The 22,245-nt window shown below is 36.1% G+C and overlaps 1 protein-coding gene across 1 annotated transcript in view; it reads right to left on the reverse strand.

Moving 5' to 3' along the window:
* The window catches only part of LOC113038183 (serine/threonine-protein phosphatase 2A 55 kDa regulatory subunit B beta isoform-like), a gene marked incomplete in the record, with an annotated part of 66,463 nt that extends 44,894 nt beyond the window's left edge, over positions 1-21,569 (reverse strand). Inside the window, 1 exon segment of the mRNA XM_026195431.1 lies at positions 21,331-21,569. Within this exon segment, the coding sequence (XP_026051216.1) occupies positions 21,331-21,409 (79 nt within the window).
* Between the last annotated feature and the right edge of the window lie 676 nt (positions 21,570-22,245).

A 22,245-nucleotide genomic window follows, 5' to 3' on the forward strand; every position in this document is an offset into this window, starting at 1 on the left:
ATCTGAGCTTCAGGGTGGATGGAGATGGTGATCGCATCTATTCCTCTCACAAAACAATCGTTTAGCCTCAGAAGACTTAGAATATTAATACTTTTGGAATAAATTATAACTGTGGTTGTATCAGCATTTTATATGTTGTTTTATTGACAATTGGTAGGTTTAGAGGCAGGGGCTGGGTTATGTGCTAATAAATGTATAAATAGTGTAATGTAAATAAAACTGTTGTGACTGTTTACACTGAAAAATCACGGCCCAACATATATGCAATAATGGCAATATTATTACCCAATATATAATCATTACAATAAATTAGTCAAGGGTTTCTTATTTATAGCAATGAAGGACCTTGCAGATCTAAAAATGACACTTAACGCTGATTTATACTTCTGCATCAAAACTGCGCCGTAGCTATGCATAGGTTGTGTGTAGTACGTGCAGGCTGCGGCGTAGCCTAACGTGCACCTCTCCAAAAAAGTAACAGCATGTCAAATCTATACGGACTGCAAGCGCTGTGATTGGTCTGCTAGTACCCCTCCCTCCTTATGTATTTGAGTTGTGTATATGTTTTGCACTTTAATATATTTTAATGTTCCAAAACAAAAAAAGCAAAGAACAAGTGTCTTATCATTTATTATAAATTGTAGCATTACATCACTTTGTTGTCAGCGACAAACAGTTGTTCTGCCATGGTACAAGTCCTTGTGGAGGTTGAAAGAATGCCATCTTCTGCTGTTCTGTTGGGTTTCTTTTTTCTAGATTTAAATATATTATCTTTTCTTTGATATTTATTTTGCCACCGTTAAGGCTGAAGCTTCTCCGACAAGCTGCTTCTTGTTCAGCTTTTGAAGCAACATGCCTGTGGACACTAGTGGTTTGCATGTGTACTGCATGTTGATGCAGACAACGACGCAGAAGTATAAATGAAAACCGACGCACATCCTACAGCACAGAGGCTACAGCATATGTCTGACGCAGAAGTATAAATCAGCTTTTAAGGGGTAACTTTTGATTCCAAAGAGTCCTGACCAAGCGTCATTGTGACGTGTTGGGATTGAGAATGTGTTGGACTGAAAGGAGGACGATCTGAATGTGAGATTGTAGTGTATTGTAAAAAAAATTACAGAGTTTAAACAGACTAAAAATTGGATTATGATATCAGACTTTAAGGGGCAACAACAGGTTATTTTATCAACATGCATTATGCAATCCATAAACCTACTGTTTGATGAATGCACCTGGGTGTATTCTGGTAAAACTGAATGAATATTGTTTTTGTGAGTTTGTGCACCTGTCTGGCAGCTGAGAGGCTGCTGGGTTTTGACAACCGAGCTCAATCCCAGCGGATATCACTGGTGTTCTGGTAATGGGTGCTAGAGAGGTCAGCTCAATAGTGTCAGCGGCAGCCCTCAGAGCATATGGTGAGATAGAAGCGGCAGACAGACACATACACCAGTGCACACACAAACATACACCCGTCTATATGGTCTAGATATGATTGTTATCATGCTCTTTACATGTTAATGATAGTGAGTGCTTTTTAGTAAAGAAAATTCACCCCAAATTGAAAATACTATTATTTATTCATCCGTATGTTGTTCCAAACCCATGTTTTTTTTTTCTCTGTACATGAAGCATAAAAGAACATGAATGAATACAAATGAGAGAGTAGGGTTGGGCGATACGGTCAAAAGTACTATCACAGTATTTTTTTTTTTTTTTTACCATATAATCTGGTATGAATATTTATATTATATTTATATTATAATAAAGATTTTTTTTTATATTGCAACTTTTCTAAAATGCGATGCTGAAATGCAAAGACATTATCTAATTAAATAAAATTGCATATAGACTAACCTTTCTGAAACAGAAATCTAAATATTTTGTTTACAAATAAGATTTTAAGGTTTTTGCAGAGGGAATTTTGGATATCTGTTTTAATCGGCCTATAAATATGGGCGGGGGGGGGGGTGGATTAATATTAAGGAAATAATAAATCAGCCTAATAAAGCACCTATTTAAAAAAATCTTTAGAATATAAATAGGAATAAAGCTGCAATAAAGCTTTTTTTATGTATGTGTGCATGAAGTGGAGATATAAAAAATAAACATATACTGTATATTTTGAAAAAAAAAAATGGCTATACAATGTATTATTTATAATATGGATTCCTCATTTGTAAGTCACTTTGGATAAAAGCATCTGCTAAATGACTAAATGTAAAGGTATTTGTAATTAAACCTACAGACAGATAATGAAGCTTAATATATACTGCAAGAAACATATATTTAAATGTAAAATAAACACTTAAATGTGTACTTTAGATCTTTTCTTTCCAATAATTGAAAGAACACATTATGTAAATATAAATTAAATAAGAAATTGACTAATGCATGAAAAAGCAATTGTTTTGCTTGTAGCGTCTTGCCTAAAGCAACACAAAGATGTAATCACATGAAAACATAATTCATTTACATGTTTTATGTTTTTTCATGAAGACCGGAGTTTCAGTGTGTATTGGACAAAAGCTTGCTTTTCTCAAACGAAACACTGAAGTTATCATGAAAGTGAACTCTCATAGATGTGGACTGTGGAGTAGCTCCTCATACAGATTTTAGTTTTTGATCAATACATTTTTTTTTTTAAATGGGAAAAACATGAGAGAATGTACATTTTTTTTGGGTGAATGAACAATTTCCCTTTTAATGTGAATGAGTTTCACAATTTATGCAACTATGAAGAAGAAAGATTAACCAGACAGACACACACTGACATTTTATGAACTGATAAGTGAGGTACTGATGCCAGACATCCTCCCCCACCACATGCAGACACAGCTTCATGATAGAGCTGGCAGACTGCTGCTGGTTTGGTGTGTGTCCTGAATGGAGGAGTGTTAATTAAAGCAGGAACACTATTGATCTGACCCTCCTCCAACCTCCCCCCACACACTTCCTGCACCCTCATAATGTGTGTGCATGTGTAAGATGGAAAATGAGAAATGACTGGCAAGCATAATTTGACAGTGTTAAGTAGGGGTGAAGACCCCGTGATACAATATTATCTCGATATTTGGGTCACTATATTATAATCATACGAGTGCATATAAATACTCATAGCTTGTTTTTGTTTTTGGATAGTGTGGAAGCACACTGATAAATGAACATTTTTAATAAACTGTATTGTGTCAGAAGATACACTCTTTATATACAAATTAAACAAAGTTATACTCAAATAAGTATTATTAAAATGTTTAATCAAAAAAGTCTTAAAGAAAAAGATGTGTTGCCATGTTGAGATTTCATGACCAATCCTACCTATACTACTAACAATAACTTTTTTTTTTTGGTCCATACATTGGAAGTGAATGAGGTCCAATGTTATTTTGGCTCCAAATGATCTTCTAAATGTCTTCTTTCATGTTGCGCAGAAGAAATAAATGCATACAAGTTTGAAACCACATGAGTGGAAGTAAAAGATGACAGCATTCTCAGTTTTAGGTGGACTATCCCTTTAAGGTGCATTTTAAACATACCGTATTTTTCAGACTATAAGTCGCACCTGAGTATAAGTCACATCAGTCCAAAAATATGTCATGAGGAGGAAAAAAACATATATAAGTCGCACTGGACTATAAGTCGCATTTATTTAGAACCAAGAGAAAACATTACCGTCTACAGTGTAGACTACAGGAGCACTGTATAGAGCACCCTCTGGCGGATGTAGACGGTAATGTTTTCTCTTGGTTCATGTCAAGTTAATTTTGATAAATAATTGCACCTGACTATAAGTCGCAGGACAAGCCAAACTATGAAAAAAAAAAGTGCGACTTATAGTCCGGAAAATACGGTAAGCAAAAATAAAGCGACAACACAAACTCAAATCATCACAAAAACCACAATATATATACTAGCACAGACACAACATACTACATCCACACCACTAGGTGTCAGTGAAAGCCAGTGAAAAAGTTGATGTAATACAGAAAATAAAAGTTAAAGGGAGGTTGAAATGCTCGTTTTCAGTACCTATAGTACTGCATCCTTCATAACTCCAAAAAGTCTTTAGTTTTATTATATTTATAAGAGAAAGATAGTCTGTACCGATTTTTCCCGGAAAAACACGACCGGCTGGAGGCGTGATGTGTGGGCGGAGCTAAAGAATCACAAGCGTGAGTAGGCTTTTGAGTTGAGAGCGTTTGGAAGCTGTGACATTACCTTGAGGAAAAAAATGATCATCCAAAACAAACCATGGCTAACAGTCAGATTCAGCTGTTTATTTATGATCCAGAATCAGATCCAGAGGCTGAAATTTAACAAGAGCAGCAGCAGCAACGACGTCTCTATGTGGTATGTACTTAAACTGTATATATTTGCTTAGCGGTTTTGGAAAATGACTAAGTTCCACTTTATGTCGTCTTTTTTTTTTTTTTTTAACTGGACATGTGGAAAGTGCAGTTTGATGACAACATCGCATGTTGTTTACTTGATGTGCTTACGTGCCGATAGCTAAGTTAACAACACAGAGATATTTGAAGCAGTTTTACTCACCGCCTGCGGTTCCAACACACGATCGTGACCCTTTTTCGTTGGGATTGCATCATCCTTAAGAAATAAACGATGTGCAAATCCGTCGTCAAACTGGGCCTTGTTTGTAAAACAAGCATCTTCAAAATGCAGGGAAAAAAACAAAAACACTTGCACACCTCCGTTGATGCTCTGTAAAAATAAACTCCATCCACTGGTCCCTTAATGCTGTTTCTCTTTTGGTAGGGTTCTGTGCAGGGTTGTCTTGCCCTGGCAACCAAAAACACACTTCTTTTGTGACATTTCGCGACGCTCTCGCTCTGATCAGTGAAGTCTGTTGTGCTCTCAGTGCTCTGCTATACAGGAGCGCGCGCTCTTCCGGCAGACGTGCCCTCAGGACCCATATGAGGAAATTTCGCTCCATCTAACGTCACACAGAGCCATACTCGAAAAAAACTTTCCGAAACTTGTGGCAAACCGTACAACTTAATTTTTGAAACTTTTGTCCATGTTTAGCATGGGAATCCAACTCTTTAACAGTGTAAAAAACTCAGTATGCATGAAATAGCATTTCAACCCCCCTTTAATAACTACTGTCAAATATTTGGTTTTTTACAGTATCTTCTTTTGTGTACAGCAGAAGACAGCGAATCATACATTTTCGTAACAACTTGAGATTGATTAAACTATGGCAGGATTTTCATTTTTGGGTGAACTATCCCTTCAAGATTTTGAAATTTAACTGTGATGCCCGCAACAAATCCCTTTCTTATGCAAACTAATCAATGCAAATAGTAAGCATCAAAACTGTACAGTAAGCAGTGAAACTGTGGGTATATTTTGAACAGCAAAAGTCAACTGCAGTCGAGAAAAAAAGTTTCATAAAGGTCAGTTGTACATATGGGGACTGACAATTTCAAGAAGGAAGGACAAACACAAAGGATGACCTGCCCTTATCCAACCTACATAGCTAACCCCTCAACCATATGTGCCAGATATACCCGCTGTCAATATGTTCTGTTCCACCACAGACGTCACTGACACTCAAATTGATTGGGCAGATTTTCTGTTATTCAGACTCATGCAGACTGTGACAAATCAATAGTCACACTTGCCGAGTTCGCAAGCAACTGTACGTCTATAGCGCTAACCTGATTCTTAACCTTAAAACAACTAAAATCAGCATGAATAATACAGATTTCATTGTCATCTGCAGACATGTTTCCCAATTGTACATAAAGAACAGATTTCATGTTCTGGTTTGCCAGAAAGGTTCTAATTCAGAACCATATTATAGAGCAATATGTGGTCACAATCTACACAAATATTCGGAACGAGAACTTGGCCCAATTTAAATATGTGATTTATCTGTTCAAATCAGTGAGAATACTTTTTTTGTGCACAATGATGCATGTGCTGCTGCTAATGCAGGGATCATTATTTTTGTTTTCTTTGCACACAAAAAGCATTCTCGTAGCTTGATAAATTACGGCGGAAGCACTTATGACATACGGACTGTTTCATGGATGTCCTTACTACCTTTCCAGGCCTTCAACATGTCAGTTGCATTGTTGTCGATGCAGGGTCTGAAAGCTCTCGGATTTCATCAAAAATATCTTAGTTCTGAAGACGAACAAAGGTCTTGTGGATTTGGAATAACATGAGGGTGAGTAATTAATGACAGAAGTTTCATTTTTGGGTGAACTATGCCTTTAATCACTTTTATCCAAAGCGGCTCATGTTGCATTCAGGGTATCAATCCCTGAACCTACAGTGACCCATGGCTAGTGCCGTGCTCTACCAGTTGAGCTACAGGAACAGGTCTTTTGAATGAAACTGAATCAGACGGCCTTTCTGCCAACCAGCAATGCCATATGGCCTCCCCTCCGCTGAGCCTTTGCTCCTAAATGCTGACCTGTTGTCCATAACATCAGTCACGCTTTGCATTTCTGCGAATCAGGCAGACGGCTCATAGCGGGAAACTCTGCACCCCTACCGGTCCCACTGTGTCTGTGCCAGTGTAACCATGATGATGAGGCCACACGTCTAAATCTTCTATATTCATTAGTTTGATCTGAGTCCTTAACCCTGTAAAGCCTGCCATATGAAATAATATGCAGAAACTACTCAAAACTGTCTACTAAAAATACATTTAGACATCAGCCTTTTATGGTAACTTAAAATGTTTTTTCAGCAATGTGACAGTGAAGACTTTTAAAGCTACATTGCTAGAAAGAAAAATCTAATTCTAAATGCTGTTCTTTGGAACTTTCTATTCATCAAATATTAAGCAGCTGTCATGTTTTCAACAGTGATAATAACAAGATATGTTTTGTTGAGAACCAAATCAGCATATTAGAATGATTTATGAAGGATCATGTGACTCTGAAGACTAATGATGCAAAAATTGCAGCTTTGCTAACATGGCACGTTTTTTCTGTATTGTTTTATGAATATTTTATCAAATAAACAATAGTACATAGTATATGCAAAATAAATATTGAACATATATATATTTATTTATTTATTATTATTAATTTAATGTCATGATTTGATGGTGTTTTGTAGGGTTTACAGGGTTAAGATAAATAATAATAATAATCTCACTGGTATATCATTTGTTAAAATTGCATACAGAAATGCAAAATTGTATATATATATATATATATATATATATATATATATATATATATATATATATATATATATATATATATGTGTGTGTGTGTGTGTGTGCGCGTGTGTGTGTGTATCACATGAGTGTGCAATATTGCAAGCATAATACAAGCATAATGCACCCATGAAGCTCAAAAAGACAGTTTGCACATACACACACACACACACACACACAAAGAATTAACTCACCCTCATGTTGTTCCAAATCCATATGACTATATTTCTTGACTGGAGGAAATAAAATTCCATTCAACCTACACATCCACTTTTAGTGTAAGGGAGAGTCATTCAGACATTTCCCTAAACATCTTCCGTTCTATTCCACAAATAAAGAAAGAAAATGTTTCAAGTGAATTATTCCTTATATCTCCAGAAAAAGTGACCTTTAAAATCTTTAGGTTTGGATGTTTGAGGACAATCCTCTCATGGGTTATGGCCATGCACCGTGAATGTGTCAATGGATGACTGGGAATAGTTCAGAGCTGATAGCACTGCTTCAGCGGGCTCTGTTCAGCTTTTGTCATTTAGTAGGAAGAACAATGACCATATGTGCTGTGAGATACAGAGGAAAGGATGCCACATAGACAATGAACATGAGCACACACACACAGACGCACACCGTCTCATTCACATCTTCTGAAGTGTCACAGATCTGGCAATCCAAGTGTTTATTCAGGCCTAAAATGACGGGAGTACAGGACAGAGGAAGTGATGCGGAAACAAGACCACCTGGCTTCACACACTGCTGTCCATCACCCTGACAGCCTGCTCAAGAATAACAACACTTTTCAACTAGCGCCACCCTCTGGCCAACTATAAACAGTACAGTTGTTTATGGATATGTTGCACAGGCTGATTATATCATCGGCATACTAATGCTTGTGATATTTACTGATTTCCATCTACTGTCTCTAGCAAAGTCGTTTTAATGTGTGGCCATAAATGGCTCACTTCCAGACAATGTTTTCATGGCAGAGCTGAGCTGTAAATGAGCTTCTGAAATGAGCCAGTGAGGCGGCCTACTGCTGTGAGGTTCAGTTACTGATGGACCTCGTCTGGTCTCAGAATACAGTAACACATCTGTTAGAACCGCAACAAAAGTTGTATCTTTAAGCATCAGATTTCAGATTTATTCTGGTGTTCAGAGACAAAACATACATGGATGGATGGATGATGTTTGTAAGAAGTTTAAATTCATCCGTTCAGTCAGTGAATCGATTCAAAGTGGGTTATTTTTAATAAAAATGTAAATGCATTGTTATAATGATGCATATACTTGAGAATCATTAAATATAGCTGTTACATGATACAGTCTTTCAATGTTGACAGTGAAGACTTCAGTACAATGATGCTGAAAATTCCACTTTGCATTACAGGAATAAATTTAATTTTACAATATATTATAGTAGTAGTAAACAGCTATTTGAAAATCTAATAATATGTTTACAATTTCACTGCATTTTTTATCAAATAAATACAGCCTTAGTGAACATAAGAGACTTCTTTAAAAAAAAAAAAAAATCTTACAGACTACAAATGGTTTGTATTATATTTTATAAAAAAGAAAGAAATGTAGATGATTATCGATGATTACTGATAAAATGGTACATATAAATTAACTATAATTAAAGGTAAATATACATTCATTCGGGGGGGGGGGGGCAATTAAAATAGCATGAAAAACATGAGTTGATTATGATTAACTATAGGTTTTTAGCATGAAACTATATAGAGAACATATAGCTTGCAATAAATAGCATGCATACAAAAAAAAAAAACATGCACAAAAAAAGCATTAATATGTCAAATGTAAATGTTAAAGATCCGATTCCACAGTCCAAAGAGTCTGAAGCACATACATAAGACACAGAGACTGGGATCAATCACAAGAAATTGCATGAAGGTAACTTGTATTGCACATTTATACTTAGACAAATAAAATGCCACCTCCCTAGGAGACACAATTATGGTCACAGCAAGAAACTATGACAGACTAAAGGAGCCCATATATTATGGTTAAGTGTACTTATGTTCAGATTAGGGCTATGTGGACAAAAACAAAATCATAAATTTAGCGATTTTAGTCACAAATGCATTCAGTATAAATTTTAAACATATTTCCAAAGAAACCAATAAGAGTTTAATCAAAAAGTTGTAATATGTCTCTAGAACAGACATAAGTCAAAATAATAAGTAAAGATGTCAAACAAAATGTCTAGACAAATGGCAAAATAAATAAAATAAAATAAAACCTGTCACAAAACCAGACGCGTATGCTCAGATACACGCTGCCCTCACCCTGGAAAGAGTGCACGCACTTAAAATGTGTTTTACTCTGCTCAAACTGTCCTGTGCAATTACAACTCTCTTTATGCTCATACACTAGATATTAAATCTTTTCGCACCTTTCTATTTCTAACCTTTTCTGAAGCACACAAAGGGTTACTCCAACCCAAAATGAAAATTGTCATTAATCACTTACCCCGAGGTCATTCCAAACCCATAAAAGCTCTGTTCGTCTTCGGAACACAATTTAAGATATTTTGGATGAAAGCTTAAAGGCTTGAGACTGTCCAATAGACTGCCAAGTAAATAACAGTGTCAAGGTCCATAAAAGGTATGAAAAGTCATTGTCAGAATACTCCATCTGCCAGCAGATGTGCAATCTGGGTTATATGAAGCGACAGGAACACTTTTTGAACTACTTTATTCAATAATTCCTATGTCAACTGTCTCCTCTGTGTCACTCCATATCACCGTGATATGTGTGCTCGTCTGTTTCCTCCGCGCCACGAGGATGCGCTGTTTCCATGTGTATTTAGCTTTGATTTGAAATAAAAAATATAACATAGAATGCATGTCTGATGGCAGATGGAGTTTTCTAGGTATTTAAGACTTTTCATACCTATTATGGACATTGACACTGTTATTTACTTGGCAGTCTATGGGGAGAGTCTCAAGCCTCCAGGTATTCATCCAAAATATCTTCAGTTGTGTTTTGAAGATGAACTGAGCTTTTACGGGTTTGGAACGAGATGGGGGCAAGTGATTAATGACAAAATTGTAATTTTAGGGTGAAGTATCCCTTTAAGTTGGCTTTGTGGCATAAAACAGCTGTATGATGTAGTCCTATATGAGGAAACACAAGCAGCCTTTAAAGAGGTTGTATGATGTTGTTAAAAAGAACATTATTTGGTGTATTTGGTGTAATGAAATGGGTTTACAGTATTATTTTCCTCATACTGTACATTGTTGTTGCTCCTCTATGCCCTGCCTTTTTGAAACATGGACATTTTTACAAAGCTCATCGTTCTGAAAATTGAGGTGTGCTCTGATTGGCCAGCTATCCAGTGTGTTGTGATTGGCTGAATACCTCAAGCAGAAATGTTACGCCCCTTACCATACTGTGATGGCGTGTGTTCCTGAGCGCAGAGTATCCCTTTAAAACATTAAAACAGAGTAAACATTAAAACCCATTATAAACGAGGCATTTGTTGCATCTAGAGAGGACATCATTACAGATCATAACGACAATACCGGCTCAGCATATTTTGCATGTTTCTCTTTGTTAAAGCACCTAATTTAGATAATTGGCTCGTTAGAAGCGAGCTCCGTGCATGAACTGTGTTCCATTTACATGGTCCCTACACAGTGTTCATTGCTCTCTACTCCTAAAGCAGGGGAAATCTGTTGAAGGTTATCTCACTTCATAACATTCATTAACATTCAGAAATATTCTGTTTACAAGTAATATTTACCTTGATTTTTTGTTGTTTTTTACACATATGTGATCCTGGACCACAAAACAAGCTTTAAGTGTCAATTGAGATTTATACATCAACTGAAAGCTGAATAAATAATTTGTCCGAGATACAACTATTTGAAAATCTGGAGTCTGAGGGTGCAAAAGAATTCAAAATACTTAGAAAATCACCTTTAAAAATTTGTCCAATTGAATTCTTAGCAATGCATATTACTAATCAAAAATTAACTTTCGAAAAATTTACGGTAGGAAATGTAAAAAATATCTTCATGGAACATGATTTTTACTTAATATCCTAATGATTTTTGGCATAAAAGACAAATCTAAAATTTTGACCCATACAATGTTTTTTTGGATATTGCTACAAATATACCCCAGTGACTTAAGACTGGCTTTGTGCTCCAAGGTCAGATATTGTATTTCTCAATTCCATCTCAGGCTCTTAACTGATATACCGGTCTCCTTGATTTGCACTATTTTACTATTATTATTATTATTGCTGGCCCGAGACTCGAACCCACAACCTTAGGATTAGGAGTCAAACTTTGTAACCATTAGGCCACGACTTCCCTTTAACATAAAGAACTTTTAACATGAAATTTTTCCATTCCATTCTTCATAAAGGAAAAAGTTTCTTTAGATGGGTTAGTTTTTTTTTTTATGTTCTTCATACTAAGAAAAAAAAAATATTTTAAGAACTTTTTCTCAGAAAAGGTTCTTTGGGGAATCAAAAAAAAAACTAACTTTTTGAACTTTCATTATTAAGAGTGTTGTTACAACATAATACAAACATTTCCTTGATGAACTATACAATCATTGGTCGCCACTTCCTCATGCCAGCCAGATGTACGTATATTTACATGCAAGCCAAATCTCTTGATTTACTCCTGACAATTTCTCTTGACCCACATTTACACCACTGTCTCAGCTGCTTCTCAACGGTGTCATTTTTATATAAATCCTTTATATTTGGATGCACAAATACTGAGTGGAAATGTTGGAATGGCACAATGGTGTCAGACTACACAGCTGTGCAAGTAGCGTGCATCATGTGACAGATGTGTGGCATAACTTCACTGCAAGCTTGCTCAATCAAAATGAGAGTTTAGGTCCCTGTTTATATGAAACCCCCTTGAAGTCTGCCTCAGTAGCATTCTTTAAGGACCAAAACATGATGGGCACTGCTGACTGTCTTCTACCATCATTGATGACTGCAGTCAAACCTCTCAGAGAGTGCAGAAACATTAGAGCCAATGGGACTGTCTAGACTGTTCTGCTTTCACTGAAAGTCCCAAAAGGCCAAGATGGCTTTGCTTACAGATACTGATAACTTCACAAAAGCACCTTGACTGGTGGAATAAAGGCACTAGATTAGGGGTCAACTGATTATCGGTGCCGATATAAATATTTTTTATCGGTATCACTCATTTTCAAAACCGATTTGCAGATAAAATCGTTTAAAAGCATTTAAGGAGAGTTTTGTCAGAGTCCTAGTTATTCTTAATTTTGTACACCAGACATAGATATCGGTTTGAAATAATAATCAGTGACGGCATTTGCCCTGAAAAACACATATCGGTCGACCCCAAAACCGGAGCTCCAGAATCCTGTTTCCCGAAGCTTCACACAACGTGCCACATTCTTTAAAGCATCTGTGTTCATTTAAAATAATACTGTTACTAATCTCCAATTGGCTTGAAATGAGGTACATATAAATAGCAGGAAACCAGATTCCTTGCCACAAGTCAGTTTGGTTCTTTGGTATGATGCAGCAAGGATCATTGTCGAGTCCAGCTGTTTTTAATTTACATAGGCAGGCACGTGCACAGGTAGGGCTCAACCTGTGCAGAGCACATGCCCTTTTTGCCCTTAAACTCCGAAGTGCACTTTTTTTGGTGGTGTTTTTTTTTTTTTTTTTTTTTTTTTTTATTAATGCTATTGGTCACCCTTTACGCCTGTCTGTCTGTTTTACGAAATTAAAGTTCTTAAAACGAGCTTGTGTAAATCTTATTCGATCCTCAAGCTGTCAGTAAGCTGATAACTCCGCCCCCTCTATATTCATTGAATCAACTGAAGTTCCACAGCAGCCGCACAGTAGACAACAGCTGAGCTGAACAGTTTTGCGAAGGGTAAATAAATATCTTGTTGTTTGAATAAGTACTACTAAACACTGTCTATAAAGGCTCATATTTTATTTATTTGATGTCTGACTGACTCACTGACTGAGACATGTGGGACGTCGCCTGAGAGAGAGGGCTAGCATTTGCCATCTAGTCATAGCCAACACTTAAATAGCCTGTGCACACAGTTGCATTTCATCTTTTATAAAATGCTAATTTGGCCAAATGCATTTTACCACAGGAAAAACTGAGCGCTCCGTCTATATACCTAAAAAAACTAGTTTGTAACCTGTAGATTAAAGTGTAATGTGATGCCGGCAGCGGCAGGCACCGTCGCGGTTTTAATGACGGACAGAAAAAAAAATCACATTTGCACACATTCGCTGGTCAAAAACTATATATTGATAAGTAATACAACAACATAATTTGTTTTTACCATCGGGAAATCATAATAGGTGCGCCCCCCGCTGTTTCGTACTGGAACTTACACAAAGCGACGAGCGATCCTCGTCACCTAACATATATTTCTAAGAAATTTCTTCTTTGATTCATGATTGCTGATAGACTTAATTTATTAACATTTAGGCTAATCATGTTATGATATACTCTCTGTATACTCTCTGTATAAAATGTTGTAAAACATGGTTTTACTACAGTAATGTAGTAGTAACTAAAAAAAAAATTACAGAAGATCACTGAAATCTTTATATTTTATCATGCAGAATGTAATTCATGATTCATTCCAAGGCTTCATTTATTTGATCCAAAATACAGCAAAATCAGTAATATTGTGTAATATTTTTACAATTTTAAATAACTGTTTTCTATTTGAATATATTTTAAAATGTGATTTTATTTTTGTGATCAAAGCTGAATTTTCAGCATCATTACTCCAGTTCAGTACTCTTCAGTGTCACGTGATCCTTCAGAAATGCTTTTCACTGCAACTGTACTTTTCACACTATTTTTATTTATTTTTTCATTGCTGGCTTATTTTAGGGAAAGTGTAGTGAATAAGAGACCTTCAGGAGACCAACATCCCTGGTCCACCACAGTATCAAATTTTTGCCAGATACATGGGTCACAGAAGGTTGCTGTTGTATTAGATTTAAAGAAGCCCTTAAAACCCTGTTTATCTATATTATCTAATTATCTAATATTATTATTATGGTTGTTATTAATCGTGAATAAATCTAAAGCTTTTGAGACTATTATTTTGTGTTATTGAATTTGTCATGAAGATGTGACCATTTCTTCCTTTTATCCAGGCTTACTAAATAATCTTGATATAAAAGGGGGGGGGGGGGGGTGCCCTTTTTCAGTTTCAGCACATGCCCCTCAAAAGGTCTGTGCACGGCCCTGTACATAGGTAATCATTTGGTTTACTCCCCTTTTTTGCACTTTTCCCTACTAAAATGTTAGGAATATTGTATTCAAATGGAGTACACTTAACTTTTAGTGGATGTAATGTAGAATGAATAGTTCATCAAATTAACTAAGCATATGTTCCACTATTCTATGAAATGTTTGATTTACTGGCACACTAAAGCTAAAGATATAAATCGTGTTTTTTTAAAGCATAAAATACTTTTGTACAGTAACGTATTTGATGATCCATTGACTTTGCACCAAAGACAAGTATGGTTGAAGTAAGATGCTTCTTGAATTTATCATAATTGCGTGGTAACAACTATGGAACTAGCAAAACAGTCATACATAAAATTATATATAAAACCACTTCATTAAAAGTTAAATTCCCATTGTGTTATGAAATATGAATTACTTACTGATATTCTTTTCTTTGTACTTTTGTCTCACCTCTGCCTCTTTCCCTCTCAAAGCCTGCATTGACACAAAGGGCTTATAAAGTAATAAAGGATCTACTTGTGAAAAGTTCAATGTTCCTCATACACCACCTGAGGGAAATGTGTTTCTGTACTAAATAACCCATCTGTTCTATTACAGCTCAGCTGAATCAAGAATTCACATAATGACAGATGTTTTGCCATAACCTGGTTACCGTGACATGTATTCCACACGCTGGGTCAAATTATTGAGTACCATTGTATATGATCAAAACTAGAACTTATACCACCCAGGATACCTTTTGTAACCAGCAATGAGATGAAAGCATTTGTTTCACAAACCCAAAAAACTTTAATACCTTTTCTGTGATTAGAGCAAAAATAAAACTCTCATGCTCTTCGTAAAAGCTCCATGACATGATCAACACTGCATGTGTCTCAGAAACACGTTTCCGTTGCTGTGCTGTAAACTTCCAAGCTCAAGACTTGCACAGCATGGTCTCAGCCATTCAACAGCTCAAACAGTACCTATCAAAGATGTACCTTAATGAACACATCCACACACTCACACACACAATTGGCCCCAGATTTCTCTGACAGATCCAGGGAAGAGAGCATCTGCATGTGATGGATTCTAATACTCCAGAATAGAAGGTGGGATGAGGCAGAAATGAAATGAGATGTCAGGATTTATGAAAGGATTTGACAAAAGGCACTAGAAACATCAAGATGTAAACAAGTCTCATGTGTATCATGATTCATAATTTGTGATCCAGGTTGTACCCACATAATGTTTCTCCTGCTCCTCCTGGTTTTATTATTTCAGAATTACTGCACATCAGCTATTATTGGTGGGGAAAACATGACTAGGACTCAGTATAATAAGTAAATGACTAATAGAAAAGATCATGAACAATCACAACAAGAGCAAAACATCAGTAAAAGCAGCTAAACATACACAGCCATTTGCATAATGTATTTATGCCATGGTGCGTGCTGAAGGGCAAATGTAAAAATGAAAATTTAGAGTGTTAAAGGGTTAGTTCAGCCAAAAATTAAAATGCTGTCTTTTATTCATTCTCAATTTTTTTCTAAACCTGTATGAACATTTTATGAAGAATGTTGGTACACAGTTTTGGTTACCAATGGCTAAGTGTGTGCATTTTTGACAAAAAATTGTGGGTGGATTTTTTCGATAACGATAATTATTATTATTTAATTTTTTTTGCTGGGCAATTGGCTGACTTGCCTGTTATAGAAGATTAAATATGACACTAAAACTGACAGTAGGTGGTAGCAAGTGTCTGTCTTGATGGGTGATTCACTGAATCATTCATTAAAATAATTATTTCAAAACAACTGATTCATTTACATACCAAAGCAAGCAACTGTCTTTATGGCCCTGTCCCAAATAGCACACAATGTGCCCTAGATGCACACTTCTGCCAAGCGGCCGAGCCTACACTGAGATGAGCTCCACGGCAAAACTCTACCCAACGGTCAAAGCAGCATTAGATCAAAAAAGTGTGGCCTTAGAGGAAGACCTCGAGGGTTAAGAGTGCAATTTGAGACATCTGGATCTTTGAATCATTGATTTCATAAATGAAACATTGCAGTGTCACTCCAAAACACAACATTTTTTTCTGGTCTGGGCTTATTTATACAACTATTTTTGTTATATCATTTATATACCATTGTCTTCCACTGACATTTTAAGGTATTTCTTTTCAAAATATTTTTAAGTTTGGATCTACAGTGTCAGTAAATTATGACGGAATTGTAATTTTTGGGTGTGTAAGTAAGTGCTGTAGTGCTGAGGTTTGTTAATTCTAAAGTAGTGTAGATCGTCCCAGTTATGTAACCCTCGTTCCCTGAAGGAGGGAACAAAGATGTCACGTCGGATCGTCAAGAGTGTCCGACTGAAAGGGAACACATGTTGGGTTTGTAAATCATGACTGCATACAAAGCATTCACAACTGGCCTATCATGCATGCTGCTCTCTTTCCTCATTTCTTTCCTGTGCTTTAGTTGCTGACATCGCTGAAGCGTGTCCTAGTACCAGAGTTAGTTCAGCTTGTCCTATCTGATTTCTTTAACCCATTCTCCCTTACATCCCTGCACTCCAGTTACATTCACTCCTGAACACTTTTAAGTCCAAACAGGAAAGTGTTAAGATGCTCCAACTGAACAAGAAGTCTGTGATACGCTCAGTAAACACAAGGATGAATCAATGCAAAAACATCTCCTCTGCTTCTACACATGAAATGTTGGATGCTTTGTGACCACTGTATGATGGTATCTTTAGCAGTAAGTGGCCATTTAGCAGCTGCTTTTATACAAAGCAACTGACTGTGCACTCACTAAACACTTTCCCAAACCCTAACCATTAACTACCCTTGAAATCAGATGGAAATAATAAGCTGATAATGGTGTTCGAGCATCAACAGCATATCTACCATCTGATTCATAAGAATACTGTTATACAACCAAAGATATCCAGGAACAAATCTCTCTGTGAATATATCAGCTGCAACAGCAAGAAACAGCATTGAAGAAATGGTCGATCAACCTTAAGATTTAAATAAGCAGTTGTTTTTATACAAGAGATGAACAAAGCAACAAAAAAAGAATAAGGGCTTCGATACTTACCCCATCCGAACAAACTGGTATGTACGACATCATATCAGCAAAATTAGGCCAATACGAAGTTCATTTGGAGTTTTTTCAGCTTGCCAAAGCTCGAAACAAAGCTTGACGTTTAATGAAATGTTGCAGGGCTTATAGAAACATCGTTGGTATGATCGAACTGCTGTTTTCTCACCATTTTTGTTGCGTTTATTTTGTTGGGAGTAAAGCGCACAGCACCGTTGTGCGCACACTGAATTAGTTTTGCACAAATCAGTTATTCCAGAAGTTGCCAGCTCTTGCCCAGGCCATTATTTTACAGAAAACAAGACTAAAGATGGAACAACAACAGCAAAAACAGAGACTGCAACAACAACAGTTGTTACATTGAAAAATTCATAAAGTTGCTCAAGTTTTCAAGTATAATCAACAAGGTTGCACAAATCATTTCAATTCCAATTACATTAAAGCAACTTAAAAAATTAAGTTACTTAAAAAATTAAGTAAAAAAGTTTGCTTTAACTTATTTTGATAAGTTAGAGTAATGAACAAAAAAAAGTCGCTGTGACTTACTGATCATATCATTTTTTAGTGTTGTCTCTATGTAGCACTGATTTCAAAAATGGTCTTTCTACTGCACAGTGGTGTTGTCAAAAATAAATATTTGAAATGGTTTCAATTTTCAGTTTCCATTGTATTGATACACTGATACCACAACTGCTTTCATGTTCCAGCTTCTTTCTGACAGAGTGCTGAGACACACCAGTGTGTGCATTTTCATTTAGTAATTTAATCTGTTGTGCTGCATGTTTCAGAACAAAGAGCAGGACTGTGTTCTCACACACAAACAGCTCCCAGTATTTTTACTGTCAGAGGGATTCTGGGTCCCCGAGAATGAAGAAAAAATCAGGCGAATTCGAGTAGGAAGTGAGCTTCCTTATGCAGTACTCACTTAGAACAGCAGAGCCCTTGAAGTGGTGACTTTGGAGGGAGAAGGGCACTTGTGTGTCATAATGAAGCCGTCTGGAACGCACTTGGTGAAAGGAGCAATGAAAGGCAACTTAATTTCCTCATTATCTTCACCTGGAATGTTACCATGACAACTCTAGGCAGTGACAACAGGAATATCTTATTACTGCTGTTAATGTGTTGTAAATGAATATACATTTTATAATTAAGTTTTTCAAATATGATTTGCGCGCGTGTGTGTGTGTGTGTGTGCGTGCGCCCTTTCTGCTCTTAACTTTATAAAACTTGCCTTTTATCTCTTGTTTGAACCCTGCATTTAACTAATATATTTACTATTTAGTGCTGTCAAGCAATTAATCGCATCCAAAATACAAGTTTTTGTTTACATAATATGTGTGTGAACTGTGTATATTTATTATGAATATATATAAATAGACACACAGACAGTATAAACTGTATTTAGAAAATATTTACATGTGTATATTTATTTTCATATTACTGATAAATATATTTAATATATAAACGGAACCTATTTTTCTTAAATATTAACATGCATATGTGTGTACTAATTGTTTGACAGCACTTATACTATTAAATACATTTCTTCATTATATTGTATTTAATTCATGTATTTATCTTCATAGCACACACACAAACAAGCTTCACTCGTAGTATTGTAGTGCAGCATGTGATCAGCAAAAGCATTTGAATTTTGACATTAACATGGATTTATTTATTTCTAATTAAGCCAAAAGTACAATGTAGCCTTAAACTGTAAAAATTCCCAATGGAGCTCAGAAGCTTGTCCCATAAAAGGAAACTCCCTGGCACCAGAATGGACTTCAAAACAGAAACTGGTAACATAGGACTGCATAAGACAGTATTGTAATACATCATTGCTAGCAAGGGGACTGTAACCTTTTAAGATCCAATCGATCCGACTTGAGCAGCAGACACAGATGGAGACAGCAAGAGATGAAAGCACAGAGCCATGCATGAAGAGAGACAGTCAACGGAAATCTTTCACAAGACTCTGAGAACCACATGATAATCCAGTGTTTGCATCCTCCCGATAAACGAGGAATCAAAGGCAAATGGAAGAGAGCGAGTGGAAAGAGGAGCATGGGAGAAGAAGACGTGTAGCTGCAGGTGTTGTATGGTATTACATGTCCAGTATGTTGGCTACAGGAGGAGCGTTCTGGAGATGGGTTTGTAATGAAATAACTCAAGACTTACTGTTTCAGGGCCCTATAGAGATATCTTCATATATTAGTAACTCTAGTGCTGCACCAGCAAGGTATTTCCCCCTAAGGTCCATTCAGTCCTATATACAGCTAAGACAAGAGGTATGAAGGTAATATGGGCCAAACTGCATCTTTGCAAATGCAATTTTGTGCTGCTATAAAGGAAAATGCTAGGTTACTGTTCAAATAGGCGGCTGAACTCAAATTGAAATTAACCTACTCATGCATTAGATAATGTTGGATTATATACAAACTGATTAAATGTAATTAGATTAAATGAAATATTTCAGTACTTCACAGATTTTTGAAAATACACATATTATAATAAATATCCTAAAAAAAAAAAAAACTAATGTGAAGCTCTTTAGATTAAAATATAAAATGTATGTATAAAATACAAAAATACCTGTAATACAGTACAACGTCCCTCTGGATAAGAGTATATCTGATTTCAATGTAAATGTTATTAAGAAAAACATCTGGTTTAAAGCTGCTGTGGATGCCAACAAAAAAGGTATGTTTCAATTGGGTTCTCATAATGTCTGTACATAACTTTGTACCTCATATTTCCATATATGAGTTGACTGACAACTGAATGCAGGAGACTGGAAGAGTAAGCTCATGCAAGAAGGAAGACATTCTGCTGTCTATAAAAGTTTGAGTTTAGTGAATTCAGACCTGCAGTGTGTTAATACTTCTTATCTTCTGTATTTATTAAAAACAACAGCCCTAGAGTGTGATGTCATATCGTCATATCGTGATGGCTGTAACTCTCTGAAGTAAATGTGAAATGTAAAACTGCTAAATTTCTTGACTGATTCGCTATATTCTTTATTAAATATAGTTCTGAAACCTATTCAGTTTAGATGTTAACCCTATTTATCATATTTGTCACATGAAGACATCTAAATAATGAACATGATTGAAAATTTGCAGAAACGCCTCCTGGTCTGTCATCTGATTTATAGTTCATACTTTTAAAAGGCCTTTAAAGTCTAAAAATGTACATCTTCAGGTTGTGGTATGGCTTTTTTGCTGTGATTTTTTTAATAGATGTTTTATAAAGTAAAGGTAAGCATAATTGTTATACTTTTAGTTACAGTATGTTCAAGAGTAACATTTATTTGACTGAATAAGCTTACTTCATCACACGTCATTTTTAGAAACGTCATGTACAGTACAGTAAATATATAATATGATATAGACTTATAAAGAAAGTTTTTCTCAAACATCGTTGTATTGTCTTGTGTTATAGCTATGTTGTTACATGCATATATACAACTGATATTTATATGCATGTTTATGTAAGTAGTCTGAAACATATAGAGTAAAATAGAGTAAAACCACAAAAGAGTTACCACAAATGTAGTACTTGCAGCATGTTTCGAAATCTGCACAACGCTATGGAGCATCATACAGTAATTAAACGCGAACGTGCCTATGATGCCCCAAAATGTTGTCTAGATGGATGAAATGTAGAAACGTTGTCTTAGGTAGACGACTGTTTTCACAGCCCCCGTTTCAAACGAAATACGACCCAAAAACATTAACAAACATCTGCTTCTGGTTCTGGCATCGTCTCCCCTCACTCACTCACTCACCCTCGGTGTGACAGCTGGACGAGAGGAGGCTACTCGGCGGTCTGAAGATGTAAGGCAGGTACCGGGAGAAGCATTTCATCTTTTGACTGGATTTACTTATTAACTGTCCTCGTGCAGCTCACGGACACGGCCCTATCCCGCGTTCATTATGTCGGTGTCTGTCGGTTAGAAGACATCTGTGTTGCTCCCGTCGCTCGCTGGAGGATGGCTTGTTTTGCCCCAGTCTGGAGGGTGGGAGGGGTGTTTGTTGAAAAAGCTCCTGCGTCTGTCCGCCTACTGGCGGCTTCGAATTTACCGCGTCATCCAGAAGAAACCCTCCGAAGAGCCGAGCTACTGCTGAGCTCAGCCCTAGTGCTGTGTGCTGGCTAGATTTTCATCATGTTTTTATTTCCTTATATATTGGAAACTTACAATATTAAACTGTAAATTGTGTGGTCAGTGAATTTTAAATAATGTAATTATTTTGTTGAGTGAATTGTCCGGTTCTTATTTAGCCTACAAGCAGGAATTGTATTTATTGATTGATTGTAGGGGGAGCTTGGCTCAAACTAACACTTTTTAAAAACTTTCTCAGTTTGTGTAAATCCACATGGGGTTCAGAGTGTATTTATCCACAGTCTAGTACGGATATGTCGCTTTGTTTCAGAATTACAGGCCTATGTTTTTCTTTATTTACCCTCAAAAAATGGAAGTGAAATGTGACAACATGCCCCATGGGTGTGGCACATTGTAACAACTGAGGGGCACATTAAAACATGACAATATTACAGCTTAAAATGTTATCTTATCTTTAATGAAAAAAAGTATATATTTTATATATATATATATATATATATATATATATATATATATATATATATATACAAGACAAACTAAAATATTTTGTCAATAAAATAAAATTATTAACTTTTTCAG

This window comes from Carassius auratus, chromosome 21 (assembly GCF_003368295.1).
Source record: "Carassius auratus strain Wakin chromosome 21, ASM336829v1, whole genome shotgun sequence".
Taxonomy (NCBI): domain Eukaryota; kingdom Metazoa; phylum Chordata; class Actinopteri; order Cypriniformes; family Cyprinidae; genus Carassius; species Carassius auratus.